The sequence below is a fragment of the Podarcis tiliguerta genome, assembly GCF_965153285.1.
Source record: "Podarcis tiliguerta genome assembly, chromosome: 1".
Classification (NCBI taxonomy): domain Eukaryota; kingdom Metazoa; phylum Chordata; class Lepidosauria; order Squamata; family Lacertidae; genus Podarcis; species Podarcis tiliguerta.
Genome location: NC_139534.1, coordinates 49,494,986 through 49,518,901, shown reverse-complemented (window position 1 = coordinate 49,518,901; position 23,916 = coordinate 49,494,986). Strand labels below are relative to the sequence as shown.

At 39.6% G+C, this 23,916-nt stretch overlaps 1 protein-coding gene across 2 annotated transcripts in view; it reads left to right on the top strand.

Moving 5' to 3' along the window:
- The window catches only part of MAP3K2 (mitogen-activated protein kinase kinase kinase 2), a 38,168-nt gene extending 16,085 nt beyond the window's left edge, over positions 1-22,083 (top strand). The window contains exons 12-18 of one of the 2 annotated variants that reach the window (XR_014508772.1): positions 1,967-2,173; positions 4,707-4,855; positions 5,985-6,116; positions 6,311-6,440; positions 7,608-7,785; positions 9,436-18,764; positions 18,802-22,083. Coding sequence is in view for 1 of the 2 variants with exons in the window: in XM_083430880.1 (XP_083287006.1) it covers positions 1,967-2,173; positions 4,707-4,855; positions 5,985-6,116; positions 6,311-6,440; positions 7,608-7,785; positions 9,436-9,661 (1,022 nt within the window). In the remaining variant the exon portion in view is untranslated. Of the gene's footprint in view, positions 1-1,966; positions 2,174-4,706; positions 4,856-5,984; positions 6,117-6,310; positions 6,441-7,607; positions 7,786-9,435 lie in introns of both variants that reach the window. The other variant, XM_083430880.1, reaches the window with a different exon arrangement.
- Positions 22,084-23,916: the final 1,833 nt, after the last annotated feature.

Here is a 23,916-nt window from a genome sequence, read left to right as displayed (position 1 = left end):
AGCTTCCCCCCCCCAAAAAAACCCCCCCACACACCATAATGCTCTTTCCTATCCAGAAGGGAGGCAGTTTTAATCTTCAGTTGTGTGTGCTCTGCAATACAAAAAAGTATTTCTTGGCTGGTCTCCTTTCCAAGTTTGAAATGTTCCTTAATTCTTGATCTGTTGTATGCAACCATAACAGTGTGTGATGGATTTAAGAACATAATTAATTTTCATGAGTTTTCTGGATGGCCTAGAGGCAGAAATCACTGTTTGAAATTGGGGGGGGGGGGGGAGTAAAGCAACCTAAATGTAGGATTGCTGCTTTAGGAACATAGGAAGCTTCCTTGTACCAAGTCAAACCCTTGGTGCAGCTATCTCAGTGTTGTCTACCCTGACTGTGCACTGTTCTCCAGGGTTTCAGACTAAACTCTCTCTCAGCCTTGCGTGAAGATGCCAGGGATTGAACATGATGTCCTTCTGCATACAAAGCAGATGCTCTACAACTTGGCCACTTTCATATTATGTGCCTGTTAGTAAACCCCTTTGAATTAGGTGGAATTTATTCCCAAATTAACTTCCATTGGCTTCCAGCATAACAAATACAAATATTACACAGAGGCAGCTGAGTCGTGTTTCTTGCCGACAACTTAATTGTGGATTCTGCTGTTTAAATAACTCTGGAAAATTTTCCGTTGTTTCTTGTTACCCACGGGCATTATCGTATCTGAATCTCATTACAACTACTCCCAGTTTTAATAAAGGTAACAGTGTACTATGTTTTACTGCATTGTACTATATTTTTAAAGCCATAGTTGCCTTCCCACAAAAGAAGTTCTCTATTTGCAGAAAGGGCTGAGATCCTGCAGAGTCTCACCCTGGAGGAAAGAAGGGAGAGAGGGGAAGGCAGTATTTGCAAATTTTCCACTGCAGCCCCCAGCACCACCCCAAGTTCTATTCCGGAATGGCCCTCAACCCTTCGGAACAGCTTTTCAGGGGGCTGCAAGGGGAAGGAATGAGTGGAAACTACCTTCATCTGTCTCATGAGGAGAGATCTATTTCCTCGTTGTCACAGAGGAGCATAGGACGCTGTCTTATTCCAAGTCAGACCTTTGGTCCATCAAGCGCAGGGATGTTTACCCCAGTGGTTCCCAGTCTTTTTTGATACGGCAACCCATGTCAAAATTGACTTGGTATGGTGCCCATTGTTTTATTATCACATGAATTTAGGACCTTAGGTCCTCATGCATTTTAACTACAAGTTTGCCAGTTTTATAGCCATTACTTGAGGCATCCAGGCAAAAAAATTCCATAACACTTTTCAGCCACCATAAGGTGGTTTGCAAATGCTGTAATGCAAAATTTACTCTTTCCCATGTTCAGTTACAAGTTTCAATACAGCATTATAATAAAAGTTGTAAGAGGTATTCATCCTACCAATGAAGAATTATAAGCAGTACTTATTTGGGGCTTACTTATAACGCCCTTGGCCAACTTGTACAAGCCTTGTGCCCCACTTGCAGGTTGGAACCCACTGGCTGAGAAACACTTGCCTACTGACAGGCAGGGAATCACCAGGGTTTTAGATAGGAGACATTTTCCTGTACATGCCATCAGAGATTGAATCTGGGACTGCCTGCCACAGAGCTGTGGCCTTTCCCCAAGTTAAGTTCCTCTTTCCACACAGAAAACGTTGTGTTAAGAGTTGGATCCGAGTCTGCTGAATGTGTACAATCTTCCAAGAGATGGTGCTAGATTTGTTTCCTTTGGAAGGTATTTCCTTATTCCTCATTGATCCTATGCACTTTTCTTTATTTTTTAATCTAGAGGTAGCATGCTCTGTTCATTTGTGATTGCCATTGAGGTAGAAATGTGTGGTTCTAGTCTATCCAGCATTCAGTTACTGTCCTTTGCTTCCAGTGGAATGTACAAATGAAAATAATGTTTCATGGTCCTGTATTGTAGGTTTCTTTGTTCATTTCTGCAGGCCGTAAAACCTTTCCACGAGCTAGGAGAACCCAAGGAAACAGCTTACGATCCCCAGTTAGCTTCAGCCCAACTGATCACTCATTGAGTACAAGCAGTGGGAGCAGTGTTTTCACTCCAGAATATGAAGATGGGCGGATGCGAAGAAGAGGAAGTGACATAGACAATCCTACTTTGACAGTCATGGATATCAGTCCGCCTAGCCGCTGTAAGGAAAAAAGCTGCATATAATGCCATGTGACAGACAAGTCCAGTAAAAATAAGGTAACTTTAAAATGATTGCAAAAGGCATTGTTTTTGAGAGAACAATCAGACTAGCAAAACAACAACCCCATACCAAAATATATATAGCGCAATACAAAACAGATTTCTTTTTCCATTCCCAGTTGCTGAACATGGCTGAAAAGTAATAGTCACTTGACAGTGTAATATTTTGGAATCTTTGGGGTCAAATGGGTCCCTTTTTTGTAAATTTGTTATTAAAACCTATTAACACCAAATCTTGAAAAACAAAAACCTCTGGAACTTATTTTGTAAATTTCCTTTGCCAAATCATCAGTAAAATCTGTTGATGGCAGTCGCTGTCATGATCTTCTGGCATCTGGGCCAACACTTTTTTCAGCATAAGACTCAATGTAGTATGGTTCCTCCATGCTAATAACAGCCAGTGTGGGTGGAAATGAATAAGGTACCCCAAATGCTTGACAGATTTTCTACCCCATAGAAGTGCTGAACTGTACACAATTTTGTGCCATCACATAGAGGATACTCTCCTAGAGGTGGTGATGTCTGATTTGGGGTGAACCCAAGCTTAGCTTATTCAGTTCTCTATCCCTATAGGTAAAGGTAAAGGGACCCCTGACCATTAGGTTCAGTTGTGGCCAACTCTGGTGTTGCGGCGCTCATCTCACTTTATTGGCCAAGGGAGCCAGCGTACAGCTTCCGGGTCATGTGGCCAGCATGACTAAGCCACTTCTGGCGAACCAGAGCAGCACACAGAAACACCGTTTACCTTCCTGTCAGAGCAGTACCTATTTATCTACTTGCACTTTGACGTGCTTTCGAACTGCTAGGTTGGCAGGCGCAGGGACCGAGCAATGGGAGCTCACCCCATGGCAGGGATTTGAACCACCGACCTTCTGATTGACAAGTCCTAGGCTCTGTGGTTTAACCCACAGCGCCACCCACGTCCCTTCTCTATCCATATATCCCCTGGTTATTAACGTCCCCAAGGTGTCAGTTCTTGACATTGTCTGTGGGTTGAACCTACTTGGCTTGAATACATGGCCCTCTTGTTCTCATTTGGAAATGCTTCAGGAGAATGGCCTATGGTGCCTGGAGTGGTCACTCCATCCACCCTGTACTAAGACCAGCCATGGCAACATTTTCATCGATCTGAACAAGGCAGCTTTTCGGATCTTCATTTTTTTTGCTTGTCTGATGATGTCTCAAATAATTTCTTTTGCCATTATTTTAAAGTTTGCATGTACTTCCCCCACTCTCTACTGGACTACCTGCGTTCCTATTTTTCTTTTCAATTACTTTGAGTCTCTTTGTCCCAGTGAGTTCCTGTGCTGCTATTTGAATGTTAGCAGTTTACACCTACAGAAAAGTAGGACAAGAATGACTTTCATATAAGCCTCCTGGCTCTTGTGAAGCAGCAGTCAGTGTTGCTCGTGGGTAGAGCCCCCAGGACTGTCCCCTTGCTGGAAAACCCACATGCATCAGCTGGAGTTTGTGCCCGACATGCACAGTGACACTGAGACAATGGAGCTCAGCCTGTGTATTCCTGCTTGTCCCTTTCTGCATTCCTACTGAGTGCCTGCAGAGGGCCTGTGTATTGCATGTGCCTATTTCTTTGGAAGAACAGCTGGCACAGACGTCTCCCTAAAAGTCAAATACACACAGGTATCTTGCATTACTAGCTTCTAGCACTTTTGTGGGGAAATTGGTAATTCTAAAGAGATACACCATGGGCAAACCTGGGACATTAGGAGGAAATGTTTCAATACATTGTCCCTCACAAAAAACTGTGTCATATTTAACAAAAAACTTTCCTCACACCTGACAGGTGTGTTACTAAGTTGTATGTGACCGAGCAACTGTAATGGTTTGTTGCCCTAATTGAGTACATTGCTATCATAAGCAACTATTTAGTTTCAGTCTGTACTAGGTGCCTCCTCAGTCCAAAGTAATCTTTTATGTGAGATACTTTGGACTGAAAAGGCATCTGGTACAGACTGAAACTAAATAGTTACTTAACTATTAACTAATGTTCTATCCTTAGATGCATGGATAAGTTTTCAAGAGACATCAGCAGCCGGCTTATTAGTCACACTGCTGTGCTTAATGAGTATTTTCTTTGAGTTTTTGACAGATGGAAAATGTTTAGCATTTTTACAACATGCCATGTTGCAAACTGCTCAGGGGATATTTATTGATGCACATTTACTTTTGATTAATAATATTAAAAGCTTAATGATTTTTCTGCCAGATAAAGTGCCACTTTTTATTTTAAGTTAATTTAGTTGCATTAAAGTGTGGAATGCAAGAGTAGTTTGTGGCTTGCATTCTTGAGCATTACTACAGATTGTCGTCTTAAATGTTCTCTTTAAATACTTATGTTGCAAAATGCAATGTGTGTATGTATCAATCCTTGCTGAAACATTCCTTGAAGTTTTGATCTTCTGATCCTTTTTCTTTGAGTAATAGAAATTGATTTTTTTATATTCTGTTTTCAGCCCCAAGAGCTCCAACTAACTGGAGACTAGGTAAACTCCTGGGGCAGGGTGCATTTGGCAGAGTTTATCTATGCTATGATGCAGATACAGGACGTGAGCTAGCTGTTAAGCAAGTTCAGTTTGATCCTGACAGCCCGGAGACCAGCAAGGTAAGAGTACTGGTTATGGTTGATGGTTGGTTGGTTGGTTGGTTGGTTGGTTGTTGTTGTTAACCACTTTTCACACAGAGGAGTGTCCCAGCATAAAATACATTAAAACTCAGTATAAAACAATAAAAAAAAACCTGAACATGCTCATCCAGTAATATGTGTAATAGTAGGACAAATCTTACTTACCTCATTAACAGGATGAGCATTAAAAGTTTTTTAAAAACTAATTCTCTTTCCCGATGTTTGAGCGCAAACGCTTTAGCCTGGTACCTACAAGCAAACAATGATTGCACCAGGCTTACTTCCCTGGGTAGAGTATTCCACAAATGGGCAGCCACCACTGCAAAGGTCTGTTTCTATGTTGCCTCCCTCCACATTCCTTGGAGGAGGCAGAACAGGACCAGGAATGCAGTGTCCAGGTAGCTTCATATATGGAGAGGTGCTTCATGTATCTGTTACCCAACTACTTCCAGAGCCGGCGAGGCATAGTAGTTAGAGTGCTGGACTGGGACCTGGGAGACTAGGGTTCGAATCCCCACTCAGTCATGAAGCTCACTGGATGTGACCTTGGGCCAGTCACTGTCTTTCCCTACCTCGTGGGTTGTTGTGGGGACTGAATGACAAGGGGGAGAACCATGTACAATCCACCTTGAGCTCCATGTAGAAAAAAGGTAGGCTATGAATACAATCAATCATCAGTCAATAATATTCTGAAAATTTCATGTAGTTTTATTTTTGCTGCTACAAGGTAACTTTGCCATGTGGACATTAAGAAGAGGCCACTGTGCAGTGAAAATAACAGAATAAGGACTCTTAAATTGCTCAGATTCATTTCAAAGGGACTTGGAAAAGTCCAGTCTTTATATAAGAAAATGGTAATTTTATGTGGTGTACTAGATAAAATAATACGTACTGTCCAATTTAGCCACTCTTATTTAATAGTTGGGGTGGTGGATTTGCTAATTCCCCAAGTTCAAGGATTTCTAATAGTGAGCTAAAGGATGAGCCCCAATGTGGCCTTTGGAAGTCTTCGGTTCCAAGTGCAAGTTAAATGATGTGTTTATGGTTGTTTGAATCAAACCTGCTTGTCAGATTCTGTTAAGGCTAATCCTGTGCTCTTGCGTTCCAGGAGGTAAATGCACTTGAATGTGAGATTCAGCTTCTGAAAAACCTTCTACATGAGAGAATTGTTCAGTATTATGGCTGCTTGAGGGACCCTCCCGAAAGAACACTCTCTATATTTATGGAATATATGCCTGGGGTAAGCCAGAGATCTGGATATAGATAGTCATTTAATGTGGGCTAGTTAGAGTTAAGGCCAGATAGGGGAAGGGTCCTTAGAGGATTGCTTCTACAAACTTGTGAAACATTTTTAAATGCAGCCATTTTTCATGCAAGAGTGACTCTACTCTTAGAACAGGTGCTACAGTATTCTTATTCTTCCTTTGTCTTTAGGGCTCAATTAAAGATCAGTTGAAGGCATATGGCGCACTCACGGAGAATGTGACTCGGAAATATACCCGGCAGATTTTGGAAGGAGTTCATTATTTGCACAGTAACATGATTGTACATAGAGATATTAAAGGTAAGAATGGGAGAATTGTTGAAGGTGTACACTTACCAAATTGTAGATAAGTAATGTGGTTAGAAAAAAATAACAACTATTAACTAAATGCCAGTGATGAGCCAAACCTTTATGATGAAAACAAGACAATGTTTTATTCAAGGTTCTTCTTGCAATTAAAATATAAATATATCTGTTGGTAGTTTACAACGTTTCAAGTTAAGACATAATTTCAAGTAAGACTGCTAGAAAATTCTAACAGACTCTCTCATTCATATTGCTTTGTCAAAAAATTCTCAAAACATTTCCAAAGCAGTCAGAACATTAAACAACTCTATCATGGTACCAATAGGTGAATCTTTTCCATTTATTCATTGTGAATGCTTTTCCAGTACAGTGATACCTTGGGTTATGAACTTAATTCGTTCCGGAGGTCCGTTCTTAACCTGAGGCACGCTTTTGCTAATGGGGCCTCCTGCTGCTGCCGTGCCACCATTCCTCAATTTCTGTTCTCATCTTGGGGCAAAGTTTGCAACCCGGAGCAGCTACTTTCGGGTTAGCAGAGTTTGTAACCTGAAACATTTGTAACCCAAAGCGTTTGTAACCTGAGGTACCACTGTTTTTGGAATTTCAACCACAAAGGTTGGCAATATTTAGTGTTTACACAGTGCTTTTCTCAGTGCCTAAAGAGCTTCACATATACTATGATGCTAATGTGTAAAATGTTCCTTGTATGCCAGTATTATCCCCATATTGCTGAAAGAATAACAGCTTGCCTAAGATCACCAACGAGGGAGTGCATGGCTTAGTTGCAGTTTGAGTCTGGCTCATAGTCTTGACATGGACACTGCACCAAATTCTCAAAACAGCCATATACAGTTCCAAAGCCCAGGGAAAACAGCATGGCAAATGCCCCAGGCTCACACACTTCTTGACACATAGTAATTTTATTTCTACTTCCTCATCCTGTCTTCTCTACCTTGGCCTACTTATGTGGGTGAAGTGCCAAGACACCCTGGGTCATTTTCCAGGAAGTGATCTGTGTACACAAATGTATTAACTTGTATGCAAGGGCCACTGAGTCAAACATTGAATTCTACGTTGAGCAGATGTATGTGTAATGTCATGTAAGATTCTGCTAGCCTGCTACCAGATATACATCAAACCTTATCTTTCTGTGTTTTGCAGGTGCAAATATTCTCAGAGACTCTGCAGGGAATGTTAAGCTGGGCGATTTTGGTGCCAGCAAGCGGCTTCAAACAATTTGCTTGTCTGGTACAGGTATGAAGTCTGCCACAGGAACGCCATACTGGATGAGTCCAGAAGTCATTAGTGGAGAAGGGTATGGGAGGAAAGCAGATATCTGGTATGTCTATGCTGTTCCAATGAAAATCAGTTGTACAGGGGTCTTAACATTAAATGGTATGCTTGACACATGTGTGTGTGTGTGTGTGTGTGTGTGTGTGTGTGTGTGTATTTTCATCTACTTAGGACACACTGTTCACAAATCTGGATTAGAAAGTTATGAAGAAGTGGCATAATGATATGGCATTAGTAAGCAGGGCAATATGACTGGTCAGTTGTGTACAGATCTGTGAAAGAATTCAGGTAATACATGTGAGAAAATGATCTCTGGAGGAGCCTGGGATGATCCATTGCCTTTTTGATACAGCTCACGGGCTCCCATTTTTTGAACTGATGCTCTGGTATGGCTTGGGTCTAGACTACTTCATGTTACAGGTGGGGTCTCAGATAATATTCCTCCCTACAACAAATGTATTCCTGATTTTTATTTTTTTTAAACTAGCATATCATGGAGAAAGCTTAGTTTTAACTCTTCACTCTGACATTTTATTATTATCGTTTATTATTATCATCATCCTGCCCTTTGTCCTGCAGGAGCCCAGGCACTTATACAACATGATAATAGTTACAATGATTAAAACATCTGAAATTCTCTGTGATATAGAAAAACATAAGCAGTAATAAAGAACTGCTGAATCGCCAGACAATGTTCATGTCCTAAAAGCTTGGGCAAGCAAAAGTGTCTTCAGTTTACAGCCAAGTGTCATCAGTGTGATAAACAAATGCATTCTACAGAAAGGGAGTCCCAGGAAGCGACTACTGAGAAGGCCTTATCTCAAGTCACCATCCGTTGGCCCATACCATTGTTGGGATCACTTGCATTTAGTTTGGCTTATGTTTGTGAAAGGAGAATGCTTCTGAAAGGAGTGCTTCTAATAGATTATTCTAGCTTCAGAGACTGCTGTGTGTGAGTTTTCTTTGTAAGAAGATTTGTAAGTTCTTTTCTTGCAGTGATTGCAGCTATTTCCTTGCTTTCCAAGGTATTTTATGTCACTTTTCAGAAGTATCTCACAAAGCGTTTGCATAAGATTATTACAACAATAAGCATCGAAAACCTTTCCACATAAAAAAATGCAGTTGTTTGTTTTGAAAATGCTGTATGCCCTTTTTCTCGACAAGGGCAATGTGGCTCTCCCCTGAAGTCCCTGTGAGTGAGAGTTGGGAGAGTTGTCTGGCTCAGTCTGAAATTTCAGAGGAAACCAAAATGCACAAACTGGAACAGGCAGTTCTAAAATTGAGGGGCAACTTTAAATATTGAATTAATGTAGCTCCAAACTTCTTATTCTAATTTTCTTCAGTGCAATTTCAGTCTCCCACCATTTTAGAGATTAATCATTAATTTAATTGTAACACAAAACACTTTTGCTGGCCTATGGTTTTTAGGTAAATGTGTCTACAAGTGTACAAACCCTTTGTGGTGCTGTTGGGTAATTAAGTTATTATAGATTAATCATTAGATCTAGCAACAAAATTATTATGTTCTGGTTACTGGTATAATGCACACTACTCCAACATGTGAAAGAAATGCAGTCTTTTGAACTGAATGTAAGTTGTGCTCTTTAGATATCCCTGTCTGCTTACTCTTGCAGATAGTAAAGATACTTACTAGTTTATGTGACTTCAACTTGCTTTTCATTCTTGACTGTTACAGGAGTGTAGGCTGTACCGTGGTAGAAATGCTCACGGAGAAACCACCTTGGGCAGAGTTTGAAGCAATGGCTGCCATCTTTAAAATTGCCACACAGCCAACCAATCCCCAGCTGCCACCTCATGTCTCGGACCACGGTCGGGATTTTCTGAAGCGAATATTTATTGAGGCCAAATTGCGACCATCCGCAGATGAACTGCTAAGACACACGTTTGCACATTATCACTGATGGCCTGCTTCAACCCAGCTGTCACCTACTGCATTTATTTTCTGACTGCACTTTTTTTTACACAAGGTTGAGAAAAGACAAGGGAGAAGTTGTTTCTCTTGATTCTTTATTTCATATAGATTGTTAATAATCTCTGCATATTTACACTGCAGATTTCGTTCCCCATTTAGGACTTAAGATCTTTTTGTTTCGGTAATGTACTGATGTGGTTCGCATAAAGCACTTTAGTACATATTCATTCCTTATTTAAGGGGGGAAAGGCAAGTTATTGGGACTGCCAGGAATTGTGTGTTAAGGTTTTTTTTCCTAGCACTACTGATTAACTCAGGATGCAGGAAAAATATACATGTTGTTAGCAGATATAGAAAAGGAAAATGTGTCCAATTGTTCTTTGTAATATGTAGATAGATGCCCTGGGAGGTTTTGGTTGTGTTTCAGCTTTGACATGAGGCTCATCCACAGTATTGGAAACAGGTTTAAAAGCTGCAAACTCAAACTGCCAACCAAGGTGTATTCTGGAAAAGAAATCTGACTAGTGCATCGCCTGCAACCAAATGTATATTTATAATTTTAAAAGAATATACAGGAGGGTTCTCTAGCTGAAGTAGTTCAAGAGTCTTTTGAGTCAAGTAGTTCTGATGTGTGAATGTTCTAGACCAGGAATCGTAGATAAACAGATTACTGTAGATCCATAAACCTTTACAGTTGAAGGCTTCACATACTGTGCCACAAGTTAGTTTACTTAATCTGCTAAGAACCGCAATGAGTTGTGCTGGACGGGGCCTCTGGTGGCCAGGGTGAAGGCTAGTTTCTCTCTGGATAATTTTCTGTTCTGCATCCTTCATGCTGTCCCAACTGGTCTGTCTGTTGCATAAAATACTTAATGAGACCCAGTCTTCCTTCCTTCCTTCCTTTATTATCATGCTTACGATGAAATTTTAAAGTACTTGAATAGGTATCAGTGTCAAAGTTAAGCCGTTACCATTTATGTTGATGCTAAACAGAAGTCTTTGTCTTAAGTACATTTGATTTAATAATCAAATAGTATTTGCAGAATTTGCATCGTGGTGAGCCTGCAGAATTTGGCTTTCCAGATTTTTTATATGGAGTATAGACGATCCCTCCTCTTTTTAAGCAAAAAGAGAAAGCAAGCTGCGTAGAAATAGTTTTCCATGTGCATCGCAACAATATAATTAAGTTCCGGCACGCTGACCCTGATGGAGGCACAAAGAATGAGGTACCATTTTTACTGTCCTTTTTCTAAAGTACATTTTATACCTTATCTGACTGTTAGTAATTAAAATAATTTCAGATTTGACATTATTATCCCAAATGTGTACATTCATATTTGGACACCTGAATATAGTTTTGAAAAGAAAAGAAACCCCTTTAGAATGCTTTAATACTTTCTGTCCCTTCAAGAAATTGGGGAAAGTTCCTGAAAGGAAATAATTCTAGTTTCTGGTGCCACAGTGTCTGTTTTCCAGAGGTGATGTTTCTTAATGCTGCTATTAAACGTTTCCTAGGGAAATTCAGCGCAGCCTGTATAAAAGCATCCTTGGCAAACCAAACATACTGCAGGTGTGCAGATATTACATGGACAGTCCATAGTCGGTGACACTATCTTCCATTAATAAGCTAAAAAAATGTCATAAGTCTCAACAGCAATCAGATGTGGAACAATGTAATGCTATGCATGTGATATGCTGCATGCATGTATATAACGCTCCCAATACTTTAGCCACAGGTTAGAAATAAGAGTTGCAAGCCCTAACTCCTGTTTACAGTTGTAAGTGGTTAAAAAAGCCAACAAGGGAAATTTGCAGTTGGGAGCAGGGGCACAAGAGGCTTAGAGATAATATCTGATCCTTTAGCTATGGTTAAAGGATGCAGAGCACTATGAGCACTCAAAGTTTGGGAATTGAAAGTTGATTGAACAAAATTTACTCTAGGTCACACTAAGAGACTCTTGCAGTTTTCTATGAAATATAGTACCTAACTAATGTAGAAACTATCATACTGAGTGGACTTCTAAGAATAAGAATTTCTTTAGTTCTTAAAGAAGCAAATCCTTTTAATTGTGAATAAAAGAGAAATGGTCAATTTTTGCTACCAAAAAAGAATGAAAGAAGTATAATAGTCTGGGTGTGATTCCAGTGATTGACTTTCCTTCTATACCATAGGTATTGATCCCTCTCTGTGGCCCACTGTCTGTTGTCTTCTCCTACAGACGTGTTCTCATCTTTCTTATACACTCTTTTTCCAGTTCCTCGTAGGAAGATCCCTAAGGTTAAGATTTCTAAACTCCCATCATACTGTAACTATGCAAATTGTGTAAAACATGCAAATCAAGTAAACATACACAAATGTACATTGTTTGGTCCATTAATGGAATGTGGGATGAGGCTAAGATGGAAGTATCGACTCCCCAGTCTCCAAAGTGTACCAAACTATGCTGAGCATATTTGTCAGACTTCCTTGCTCTACTCCATTGTCACTGTTTAGAATTGTTTAATATCTAGCAGACAATCATTGCAGCCTGTAAGTGACCTCTTATAAAGTGTTGCTGCTCCTGCTAAAGACTTGTTGAACTGAAAGTCTTCCTCTAGTGCAGTGATTTGAGGAGCATGTTTAATGAACCTTCCCCTCTACAGAAACAGTAACTAAGGTTGCAATCCTGAGCACACTCACTGGAGAATAAGCACCATTAAACAAGACAATAGTTACCGGTACTTTTGAGTAAATACGCATAGGACTGGGCCATTGGGATTTGCCCCCTCCAATTTTCATCAAAATCTCACCTGATTTTTGGCTGAGTGGTCATAGAATTGTAGAGTTGGAAGGGATTCCAAGGATCATCTTCTAGCCCAACCCTCTGCAATGCAGGGATCTCAACTAGATCATACATGACAGGTCGCCATCCAATCTCGGCTTAAAAACCTCCAAGGAGAGAGAGTCCACCGCCTCTTATGGAAGTCTGTTCCACTGTTGAACAGCTCTTACTGTCAGAAAGTTTAGTCAGAATCTTGTTTCTTGTAAGTTGTAGCCATTGGTTCAAACCCTAGCCTCTGGAGCAGAGAAAACAAGCTTGCTCCATCTTCATGTGACAGCCCTTTAGATAATTGAAAATGGCTATCGTATCTCCTCCTAGTTTTTAACAGCTGACAGAAGTTTCTAGCTTGGATGCCATTCAGTAGTGTACACTTTTTAATATGATTCTTTGAATATCTGTTTTGAGCTGCAGAATATAAATTTGGTGCTAAAGTCACTGGCTGCCTACCCTTGCTGTTTAGCTGTGTCAAGAACAGTGTCTCTTGGTGCTTTTTATTATTGGATTGCCAATCATTTGGGATTTGTCGTATCACCTCTTGCCTTTAGAAGTCTCAGATATGTGTAAGCCATGATTGAGGCGAGGATGGAAGAGTGAACTTTTTTAAAAAATCACCTAGGAAAGCTACCAAGACTTAATCTTAAAATGTGAGGATGGGAAAATGTGCTAAAATCTAGAATTGAGGCTTGCTTTTAGGAGTCTGGATCTGCCTTAACCTGTTTATCTTTAGCTCAGCCACCTATACCATAGTTGCTGTTTTAGTGTCTGAGGCAGAGGAGTAGTAGTGATGGTTTCAGTTTTCTTTTCTTCCCCACTGTTCAGGGTGGGTAGCAGTATAATCTTAGGAGAGATCCTTGAGGAAGGAAATAAAGTCAGCTTTTTTTGGCTTCTTATTACACACCACTCGCTTGTGGAACCTGAAGGGAGAATGTGAATCTCTGAAACCCTAAATTTTGAGCAGTTAAAAGGGGCCTAAAAATGTTAACATTACTTTATAGTGTACAGGTATGATAGTACTCATTGATTATGTGAAGGGTAACAATGTTATTAGAGTATTAGTTGTGTAGGTACAACATAGAGCAAGTAGGACAATACCTCTTACTGGTCATTTAGGGGGAATATGCAAACGTTTGGAGTCGTTTCAGAGCTTCAGGCATTCAGAGTTCAAATAAAATCCAAACAGAATTTACTTTGTAGTCAGGCTTTTTGGTTATTTAGCTGGCTGCAGTTCTCTAGGACAAAGCAAGTAGATGCTACTAGCAGACTTCACAGATATGAGTTCTGCTTTTCTAGAGTTCTTTGCAACCTAAATCTTACTAGTTGGGGGGGGGAGCCTTATGGTTTTTGGTTATATTGCTTACTACCTACATATTTTCCCACACCTTTTTTGTCCCTAAACAGAGCAGCTTACAGTAACCCAAAATCAGCTTTATGATCTGAAGTAGTATGCTGTTTCATCCTCCCATTTCATTTGTTCTAAAGAACCAGAGCCTTGACGGAGGGCTGGAGGGTTCAAATTGCATTTCTGTTTATTTTGGTCTCTGAATACCTGTGCTGAAGCATGCAGTTCAAAAGTTTGCGCTTACTTGCGTTTACTTCTGTTACCAAAAAGTATGAGAATGGACTTCAAAAAGAATGTATGAATTGCAGCATATGAATTTTAAACTCTTCTTGAATTGTTTTAAAAGGAACTATTTGAAGCTTGGCAGCATTCAGATTCTATATTAACCCACCAGCTTGCAGTGCACAGCTTGTTTCTCTCAGCTGCAGGTCCATTTCCTTATTGTGGCTAGACAAGGGTTTGGGGGAACCTAGCAGAATAAGGTGCCTGCTTTCTGTGCCTTTCCCCCCCCTCCAGTACTGCATTTTGTCTTGACAATGGCAATGTAAAAGCGCTGCAGAGAGATAAGTATCTCTGGAGATTTCAAAAATCTGAACTACTGTCTTTAATACCATTTAGATGACATAAATACTATCACAAACACATGCTTATATAGGAGTCCCAGTGGTTCTTTAATATTGTTGCTAGTTATTATTAAAAACACTTGTGATTTGCCCCCTAAGCAGCATGGGGAGTGGATCAAAGGTGTCTGATTCTTAATCCTTAGCAATTTTGGACTTAATGTAGTGCAAGTTTTGGATATAAGCCCTTTGCCTCACATGAATTGGTCACTGAGGTCACCAAACCAAAAAATGCAGTGAGGAATTTTAGTGAATGGCAGCAGCTCTGATGTTAAGGAGCCCAAAAGTTACCATTTTGTTTACAATTAAGACTTTGCCAAATGGGACAGCAGAGTGTTTACATGATTACTTTGTGGGTTGCTGTCTAACTGACAAAACCATTTAGAGCCTTTTAACAACATCTACAAGAAGTGTACACTTTCATTTAGAAGAAAAGCACTGATCTCTCAATAAGTTGCATATATCCTCTCCCATGCACTGGGGTGCATAATGAATCCTAGTGACGTTGTCAGTTCATTAAATCCCCCCTTTCTAGGTGTGTATTCTAAAATTCTTATGTTCCTAGAATTCCAAAGATGCAGGGAGAATGAGGCCATGAAGCCAATAACCTTGCGTACAACTGCTATCATGTATAGGCTATTTGCAGAGAAATTTTAAATCATGAATATTCTTCATCTTTCTTAAGGACAATTATGAGAAATTGGTCTGGGAACAGACTGTGATCAAATGACCATTCTAGGGTGAAGCTAGAAACAACAAAAAGCTGGTAAAAGAACCGTCACAGCAAAATAAAGATTCATCTCTCCAAACATAAGTTGCAGATCTGGCAGCAACAATTGTCACCCATGCTAGTTGGCTTTTGCCACTGTTTTTAGCAGAATTTAGATGGCACACTGATGGCACATTTTAGCCAGTCAGAAATGAGCGTAATGCAATAATGCATTAGTGTCATAACTTCTTGTATTTGGTATATCTTGAAAGTTGTCATCTTTTGGAGAAGAATTGGATGAACAAAACATTGACATGGAATCCAGCCATTGTCTGTAGATTTTTGATACCTAAAATAGGTTTTTGAAAATCAGGAAACAACCCTAACATGATTTGTTGAAGTTAAAAGAAAAATGAAGTTTCACCAAAATCATGTACAGTCTATTGGAAGCAATTTGAATATGCAGCATAAGCTTTAGTCCTTACATTTCTAAAGCATTTTATTTTTTGTAGTTTGTTGCACTCATTTTTCAGATGCACACCCCACGGAGTGAAACGAAACCTATTAAGTTATACAAACAACAAAAATCAAGCAGAGTGCCTTTATCTGTATGCCTTAATTTTGTTTGTTTGTATATTAATTACAATAGTGGACAAGTGATGCAGGACCAGCAAGACCAGTCTTTGAAATGTAGAAAATGGCAAATTCCCAGTTGTTACAAGTTACTTGTTCGTCTGCAGAAATTTCAGATTTAACTACCTAGTTTCCACCCCACCCCGCTGCCAGCCAACTCTCGCCACTGGAAATCAATAGCACTTAATTTGGTTTGACAGTGTCCTTTATTCTTAAGCTAAGTGGGAAGTAGGAAGGTCTACCACCACATTGTTCTTGTTTTTAAAAAAATAACCCAGGCTTTGACTCTTGCACTCTGTTCCAGAATGCATGGTTAATGCTGCAGCTGCCCTAATGTCCAGTAGTTCAGTGAGCTGCTAACAGCTGCCCTATATAGTCTATGATGGTACTTATTCTGAAGGAAGGTGTTAAATCCCAGTCAGCATGGCCACTGGTTAGGGGATGATAGGACCTCTGGAAGATCACAGGTTCCCAACCCTTGGCTTAAAGCATGTGACAGTATTGCTTTTGTATAGGCAAATCAGATGCCGTTTCAAGGAACACATTTTCTTTCTAGTTATATATATAAATAGAAATATATATATATGAGACAAACCTTGTTCCTGCCATTGTCCAGATTTAATGCTGCATCAATGAGTCAGTTGCACTAGCAATCCTTTCAATCATCTCTGCAGCAGTCTCTGACGACTGCTGCAGGTATTTAAGAGAGCTGGTCAGCATTCACAATATAGTTCCTTTTTTTCCTTTTTTAAAATATGTGATCTTTGGAATATATCATGCCTATGCGGGCTGGGGACACACTTTATTTGTTTGAATGTAAGTCCTTGTGGTGGTATTGAAGTTAGCAAAGGTACTACCACCAGCATACCAGTACTTAATTGCTGGTTGGTTCCTTTTATGTATTATTGGCATGTGTGCATTTGCAAATCACTGCAAACCAAAGCTTTTCTACCCCTGCACACAGCCCAAAGTGATATTTATCTAGCTTAGAGACTGTTAATTGTTGTCCACTTTTTAAGCTTTGCTGGACATAACAACTTCCATGTGCAACCCAAGAGGCTGTGTGAGCAGAAATATTTTTAAGGGTGCCAATGAAACTGTGTGATGTAAGAGTTATGCTTAGTGGCCTCTGTGGAATTTCAAGGGCTCACTCCTGGGTTTGCAAGGTACATCAGTCCTTGTGGTGGTGGTGGGCGGGGCAGCAAAATGTGCAGGACCTGATAACTAACTGCAGGGGCTAGTGAGTGCTTTATTGGGCATTGCCTGACTCGTGTTCAGTGTTGATGTAAAGACTTAGCCCTGCTGACGTAGCAAGGAGATTCTAGTACAGCAGCAAAATTTGAAAAGTGATCCATACCTCAGGGAAAATCTTACAGGTTTTAAATGAAAGGTGGAGATGTATATAACAACTGATCCAAAATCCGACTTGATGCAGGAGCTAGGAGAAAGATCATTTGGTATGGAAAATTCTCTATTACACACTTACATAAATTCATCTGAAACTTTCAGAAATGAAAGCCATTGGAAGAAATGTTGCTACTTAAAAAAGAAATGTGTGTTTATGCATAATGCGTAGGAAACTGGAATTGGCTTTTACATTGCAGTGCCACATATTTCATTTCTTCTCAGCATATACTTAATAATGCTAAATGTGTTAGATTCTACTTTGTAGATGGTGGAGGCACCCCATCAACCCATCCCTGGCTTAATCTCTTAATGGAAAAACATTCTTATGCTATCCATTGAACTGACCAGAATTGGTCTTTAGGTGAAGTATAGAGCAAATACTCATGAAAACTTGGAGGAATCTGTCACAAGAAAAAGCTACACCTGAAATGGTGCAGCATTCACAAGGCAGTGACCACACTGACCTTCACACTGTGTCCTGCAGATTGATATGGGAACTTCTAGGAAGAAGCTTGATAATGTGGACCTGCATCATCTGATAGAATGGTTTGACAAGCCTCAAGCCTGACTAGTCTTTTGTGTGCTGTGCTTTGCAATTGTACAGTTAAATTGTACAATTAAAGCAGAAGAAATGGAATCTAGAATGTGTACAAAAGATGGACAACATTGGTGGGTATGGTGCATCAGTTATGGTAGGCTGCTTCAGTGCGGAAGAATATCTGTCAGTCGTGATTATTCATGTGGGCATAACCACTCTATTCTGGAGATTACAATTACAGAAAGAAACAGAAACATTGCGACTACCTCAAATACAAACTTTAAATACAGCAGCGAGTTCATATGTAAAGACTGCCGTGCAAAAACCCCCTCTCTCCACGGACGTTTGGTCGCTCACTACAGTGCTAGAAGAATTGATTGAACCTTAAGCAGTAAAATTAGGACACAGTTTGGCTTTGATGGAATGAATCTAGGAATTGTTCTTGTGTTCTCATTCCCAAGGATAAAGAAGTTCTCTGCTTCACAAGAGGCCAGCTTGCTAAAGAAAAATAAAAGTGATTGTGAAATTGCAGACTGAAATTGGAGCTGGACCCAGATTCTTTGTCAATTTGTGCTCTTGAAATGTCAGCGATTCTTTAACATTGCTCTGCTTCACAGAACATGGGGATGGCAGCTACGGATGCAAAAACCTCCACAGGGAGCAGCACATTTCCCAAGACACTACCTCCAGCCATTTTCATGTCAGATTTGTGAGGTCTACACGCTAGATCTGAAAGTAGGGCTTGGAAACTTGAAAAGTTCATTCTTATGATAAGGCTTTTGATGATATCCTTAAATGTTGCTGGGTGTAAGTACAAGATGGTATCGAGGCTTGCATGCAGTACAGCTTGCCTATGCTATAAATGTGGCTTGGCACACATAGCATCATGCAGTGATTGCCAGGGCAACGGATGTGGGATCCAAAGGTGCCTTGCTTAAGCAAACAAAAAAAACTTCAGTCTGCATCAAGCAGGGGAAGATCATATCCTGAACTATTCCCAATAACCCTGCCCCCCAAAACCAGAGTTGGTGTTTGGGGGGCCGCTGAGCACTGTGGCACAGAAAAAGGGAGGAGATAATTCTTGCTCTGTGATGGAAAACTGCTTGTAGTTCTCTGGATCAAAGCCATGGTTGGCTGATCTGATGAAACTTGACACCAGATCGTGCAGCATAATAAAGTATCACCAGTTTGTTAATTTTGTAGAGTGAATTTTATGGAGATTTCATAAATACTTCGAATGAAATATGTATTTCATGTCAAAATTTGCCCTTTGTTTATACTATGATCACCACATATTAGCACTGGAGTTTTGGATAGATGATATATATATATACCTTCACCTTTCATTTAAGTACTTCTGTACTCCCCCTCCACCACCCCTGGTCTAAACCACCAAAAGTTGTATTTCTGTGGCTTCAAAGTTTGCAGCTGAAGGGAACGAGGTGAGTCTTTAGGTCAGTATAACAGGCCAAAGTATTTCTTGTGCCATAGCAAACCAGAACATTGCAAAGTTTACGGGAGAAGTAGTCCATTTTATTCCAAATAATTCAGAACAAAACTTCTCCCTTGGCTATTTTGGTTCGGTGTAAGTCAGACATGCATCCAAGTGAGCAGGACTTAAGATTTCTAAACTGCTGGTTACTGAGAAACTTAGCATCAAAAGCATTTTATTTATCTTGCGTATGCCAACTTTTTCTGCATTTCTAAAATAAGAGTACTTGACAAAACTAATGCTATTGGAAGTAGTTGGAGTCAGGTGAAAGGGGTCTTGTATAGGAAGAAGGGTTATTTTAATATACATATTTTTTAATGGATTTGACCTCCTCTCTCCTTAATAAGAAAGGAATAACTACAAAAGGTTACTGAAATTCTCTCTGGCTATTGGACTGTAATGCATTCAAACCCTGTTGGTAAAGGATGTCTCCCTCCTGAGACCCCTCCTAGGCTGTCAGACACTGAACAAATTCACAGACTAGTTTAATATCAGAGGTTGAACTACTCACAAACTCTGTTTTTAAAAAGGATTGTCCCAGTATTGAATACCATCACACACCCACACACACCATGGGCACATAATCATGACCTAAAATAAAAGGTTTGTGCTTTCTTTTTGGAACAGGGTATGTAATCTGTCTAAATTTCACGTGGCTTGCTATTTGTTAGTATCACAATTTTAAAGCTTGATAATGTTTGTCCAAAAGTGGAAACTTGATTAATTGCAACCCAAACATGCTCAGCCTGCCATCTGTACCTTGCACCATTTTCTTAAGAAAATGTCACTGTAAGTTATGGGGAAGAGATGTTGGTTAAAGCAGACTTTTGCTTTTAAAAAAGCTAATAATGATGATAATAATAATGATGATGATGATGTATATCTACCCTTTGGATCTAATGTACATTTTTTATGCAGCTGTCAAATTCTCTATTTAATCCCTTGGTTTCTCTGTAAATGTTTTTATTCTCTGTTTGAATGCTGGGCACAGTTTGTAACGTATGTACACAACGGTGTTTTTTTCTATCAATGTTGACTCTTTTGCACATTTTTTGAAATTGTTTAATTTGTACACTGTTTTAATACTCTGACCAACTGTTATGGAGTGTATGCGGATTATGTATGTGTGCAATGTACTACTGTTTTGAATGAGGATTTTTAGATTCCGTATAAATGCGTGTCCACTTCTGGCTTTACCTTGGTTGAGGAACTCAGGACATTAGCTTTGCTTACTAGTTCCCCCACAATAGTCCAAATCCAGCAACTTGGTTGTACCTGCAGAGCTTTGACACAGATACTGAACTCTGTGTGAATAGGGACTTCCCAGTTCACTCCATGCTATTTGGGGCTCCTGCCAGTTGACCAGTCAAATATGGTCAAGTTGACCACCATCTAACATCATGAATTCAATGTAACAGTTAACTTGGTTCTGTTTTGTAGCTAGTGCATTTCTGAATCCTTGCCCATTATTTGACTGGAATGCTAGCCAGATTCCAAATGCCTTTTCACTGATGTGCAGCGTGCACACACCCAGCTTCTCAGAAGCATGGCGTGAACAGGAACAGGGAAGCCACTGCTTAATAGAGCTTCAAATATGTATCAGATCCTCTGCGGAGTTTGGATTGTGGTAAATGTGTCTAAGAACTTTCCAAATATAGGGTACATAAAAATGCCTTCTATGTACTGTCTGTCCTGTTTCCCACAGACCTATTCCAGTTTCATTTCTACATGTTTTTTAAAAAATTGTTTTTTAAAGGTACTGCATTTAGTTAGATGAATATATAAAAGCTTTGAGAGATAATTTACTAGATAAATATATTTTCAGCTGGCTGATGTTCAGAAAATATTTTATTTTTTGTTTTTAACCATTCAAAATGTATTTGTATTTCCAAAATTAGACATGAATTGTATATTAAAACACTCTGGCTGGATAATGGTATGGTTTGTCTTGTAAGGTTTCTCTCTCTCTCTCTTTTTTAAGAGCTAAAAATGTTTCTGTGATACAGAGAATAATAATACTGTTCTGAAAAGCTGAAGGCAATCTTTCAATTTAGAGCTGCTTGAGAAAATTGAGACACAAAACCAATCTTAGAAAAGTCAGATGTTTTTATTGCCTGTTCTTTTTTGTTACATTGAATGTAATGTTTCCCTCTTGATCTTAAAGCTTTCCTTATTTTCTGGTACTGGGAAAAAATAAAGCATGTTGAAGGTACTAGCAGAATACCAATTTGCCAGCCTAGTTCATGGCTTGAAAGATTATTTGTATGATTCTGAAGACTTGCCAACAAAAAATTCTCATGTTGGGTAAATAGCACACTGGTGGATATCAAAAACCAACAGTTAGGAAAAGCGGTATTCTCTCTTTCTTTCTTTTTTAAAAGAGCCTACTAATAGCCTGGTATGGTGTGGTATGTTCCATTGTTCATGCACATTTTGACCTTGTCATAGTCTCAAAAGTGTGCTTGTACAAAATGTATAAAAGCATTTTGATTTTTTTAAAACAACAACAACTATGTATTTACCTGTCATTTTTTGCTGGTAAATGGCTTTTATTTTATTTGGGTTTTTTATCGATTATAAAAAGAAGCCATGTTTATATTCTGTGTTTGACCAAATTACTTCTGTTTTATGAAATTTGTATATTGGTGGTACACATCTTCGTGTAGGATGATTGTGCATGAGGACCTGCAAGAATTAATACAATGAAAGATTGGAGGTTGTTTTTTTTTCTTCCAAGTTAATTCTGGAAAGGTTATGGTGCAAAGGTTTACTGGATGTAACCTTATGAGCTTATGGAATGACTATAGAGAATGGCACTTCTAAGTGTTAATAAAACAAATATTTATTTCCACTTTGTTTTTTGTCTTTTCTAAGTGCATTAATACTTGGCATTTACATAATGCTTCGGAGTGATAGCCAACAAGTCATGCTTGGAGTAGACCCAGTGGAATTTAATGGACAATTCAGTTTCAGTTTCAGTTGATTTCAGATTTCAGTTGAGCTATGACATAGCTGGAAATTATCCTTAATGTACTGACAGGGTTTCATGTACAGCACCTCAATAATTATTACAACACTGCAGGGTAGGTTGGTGAAATCCAGTGCATGCTTTACCTAGAAGTAAACCACTCTGTGTCCTCTGGGGCCTACTCCTTAATGTGTTTAGCACTGCAGCTTCATTATTGTATCTACTATGCAGCACTATACAACTTGCAGGTATATAATATATAATTTCTATATTGCTTTTCCCACCCCAGTGTTCATAGTACTAAAACAGCCACCTAACTGATTATTGATTGGTAAAATTGGTATACCTCTCAATATAAAAAGAAATCTATACATTTACATGAAATATAATTAAGGGGGTAGGGGAAGGTGAATATAAAATCATATAAAAATACAAGACCATCAAATAAATTTTTAGAAGCCAAAACTGAGTACTGCAGAACTATATCATAGTTATAACTTGAGTAGTACACAAGAAAGAAAAAGTTTAAGAATTAGAAATGAGCGAAAGCTTGGGTAAGCATGTCTTGGTAACAGTTGTTTAAAGCTGTTTACTGTCTCAACCTTTTGAGCCACCCAGGAGAGGGCATTCCAAATGGAGGGTGCCACCACCAATAAATCATCCTCCTTGTCTTACGTTTACTTACAGAAACATGAAGAATGTAACAATGATGCAGAACATCTATTACGCTTTGTGTACTTCTTACGCAGGGCAAAACATTTTAAACAATCCAAAGCAGACAAATGTTTATACAAATAAAACCAATGTTTTAGACTTATTACCTATAGTCAAATAGCTCAGGCCAATGGCACCACCGCATATTATTAACATGCACAGGCCTATAAATGTGGACACACACTCCAGCCCCCATGCAGCTTACATAGGGTCTGAACATGCATCTTCATGCATGTGATTACATTGCTTTGAAGTCTTGCAGCTAAACTATGTAAGCCGCCTCAACTGAGAACTGTTAGGTGGAAAAGATGGTATGAAACCCAAGTTCACCAACTTGGATGGATTTAAAGGTGGATTGGACAAACTCGTGGAAGTGAAGGCTTATGTTGAACCTCTGTATGCCTGTTGCTGGGAATCGAACGGGGGGGGGGGGAGAGAGGGTTGTTTTACTCAGGTCCCGTTGGCGGACTTCCCAAAGGCATCCAGGCAGCTATTGTGAGAGCAGGATGCTGCCCTAGATCCAGCAGGGCTTATGCACTCAGTGCCTGCAAGCCTGAATTTAACAACTCACATTTGGTGTGTTTGTTTGTTTGTTTGTTTTGTTTTCAGCTAATTGTCCCTGCACTTAATTCCTTCCTGGGCCCTTTCTTTATGAGAGCCATACACACGTGGCAGGTACCTGATCGAGTGGACTATCCAAGGCCGGATTTAGGTTTGATGAGGCCCTAAGCTACTGAAGGTAATGGGGCCCTTTATATGTCCAGCTGTCCTTTGTCAATAACAAATTGTCCGTGTTTTTTGTGTTGAATATACGCTACATGGTAATTTATGGACCTAATAAGGTATCTAAAGCCATTTGCACGTGCAGAATGTGTTGTCGTTTAGTTGTGTCCGACTCTTCGTGACCCCATGGACCAGAGCACGCCAGGCACTTCTGTCTTCCACTGCCTCCCGCAGTTTAGTCAAACTCATATGAATGTAGAATGTAGGCACCCTATATAC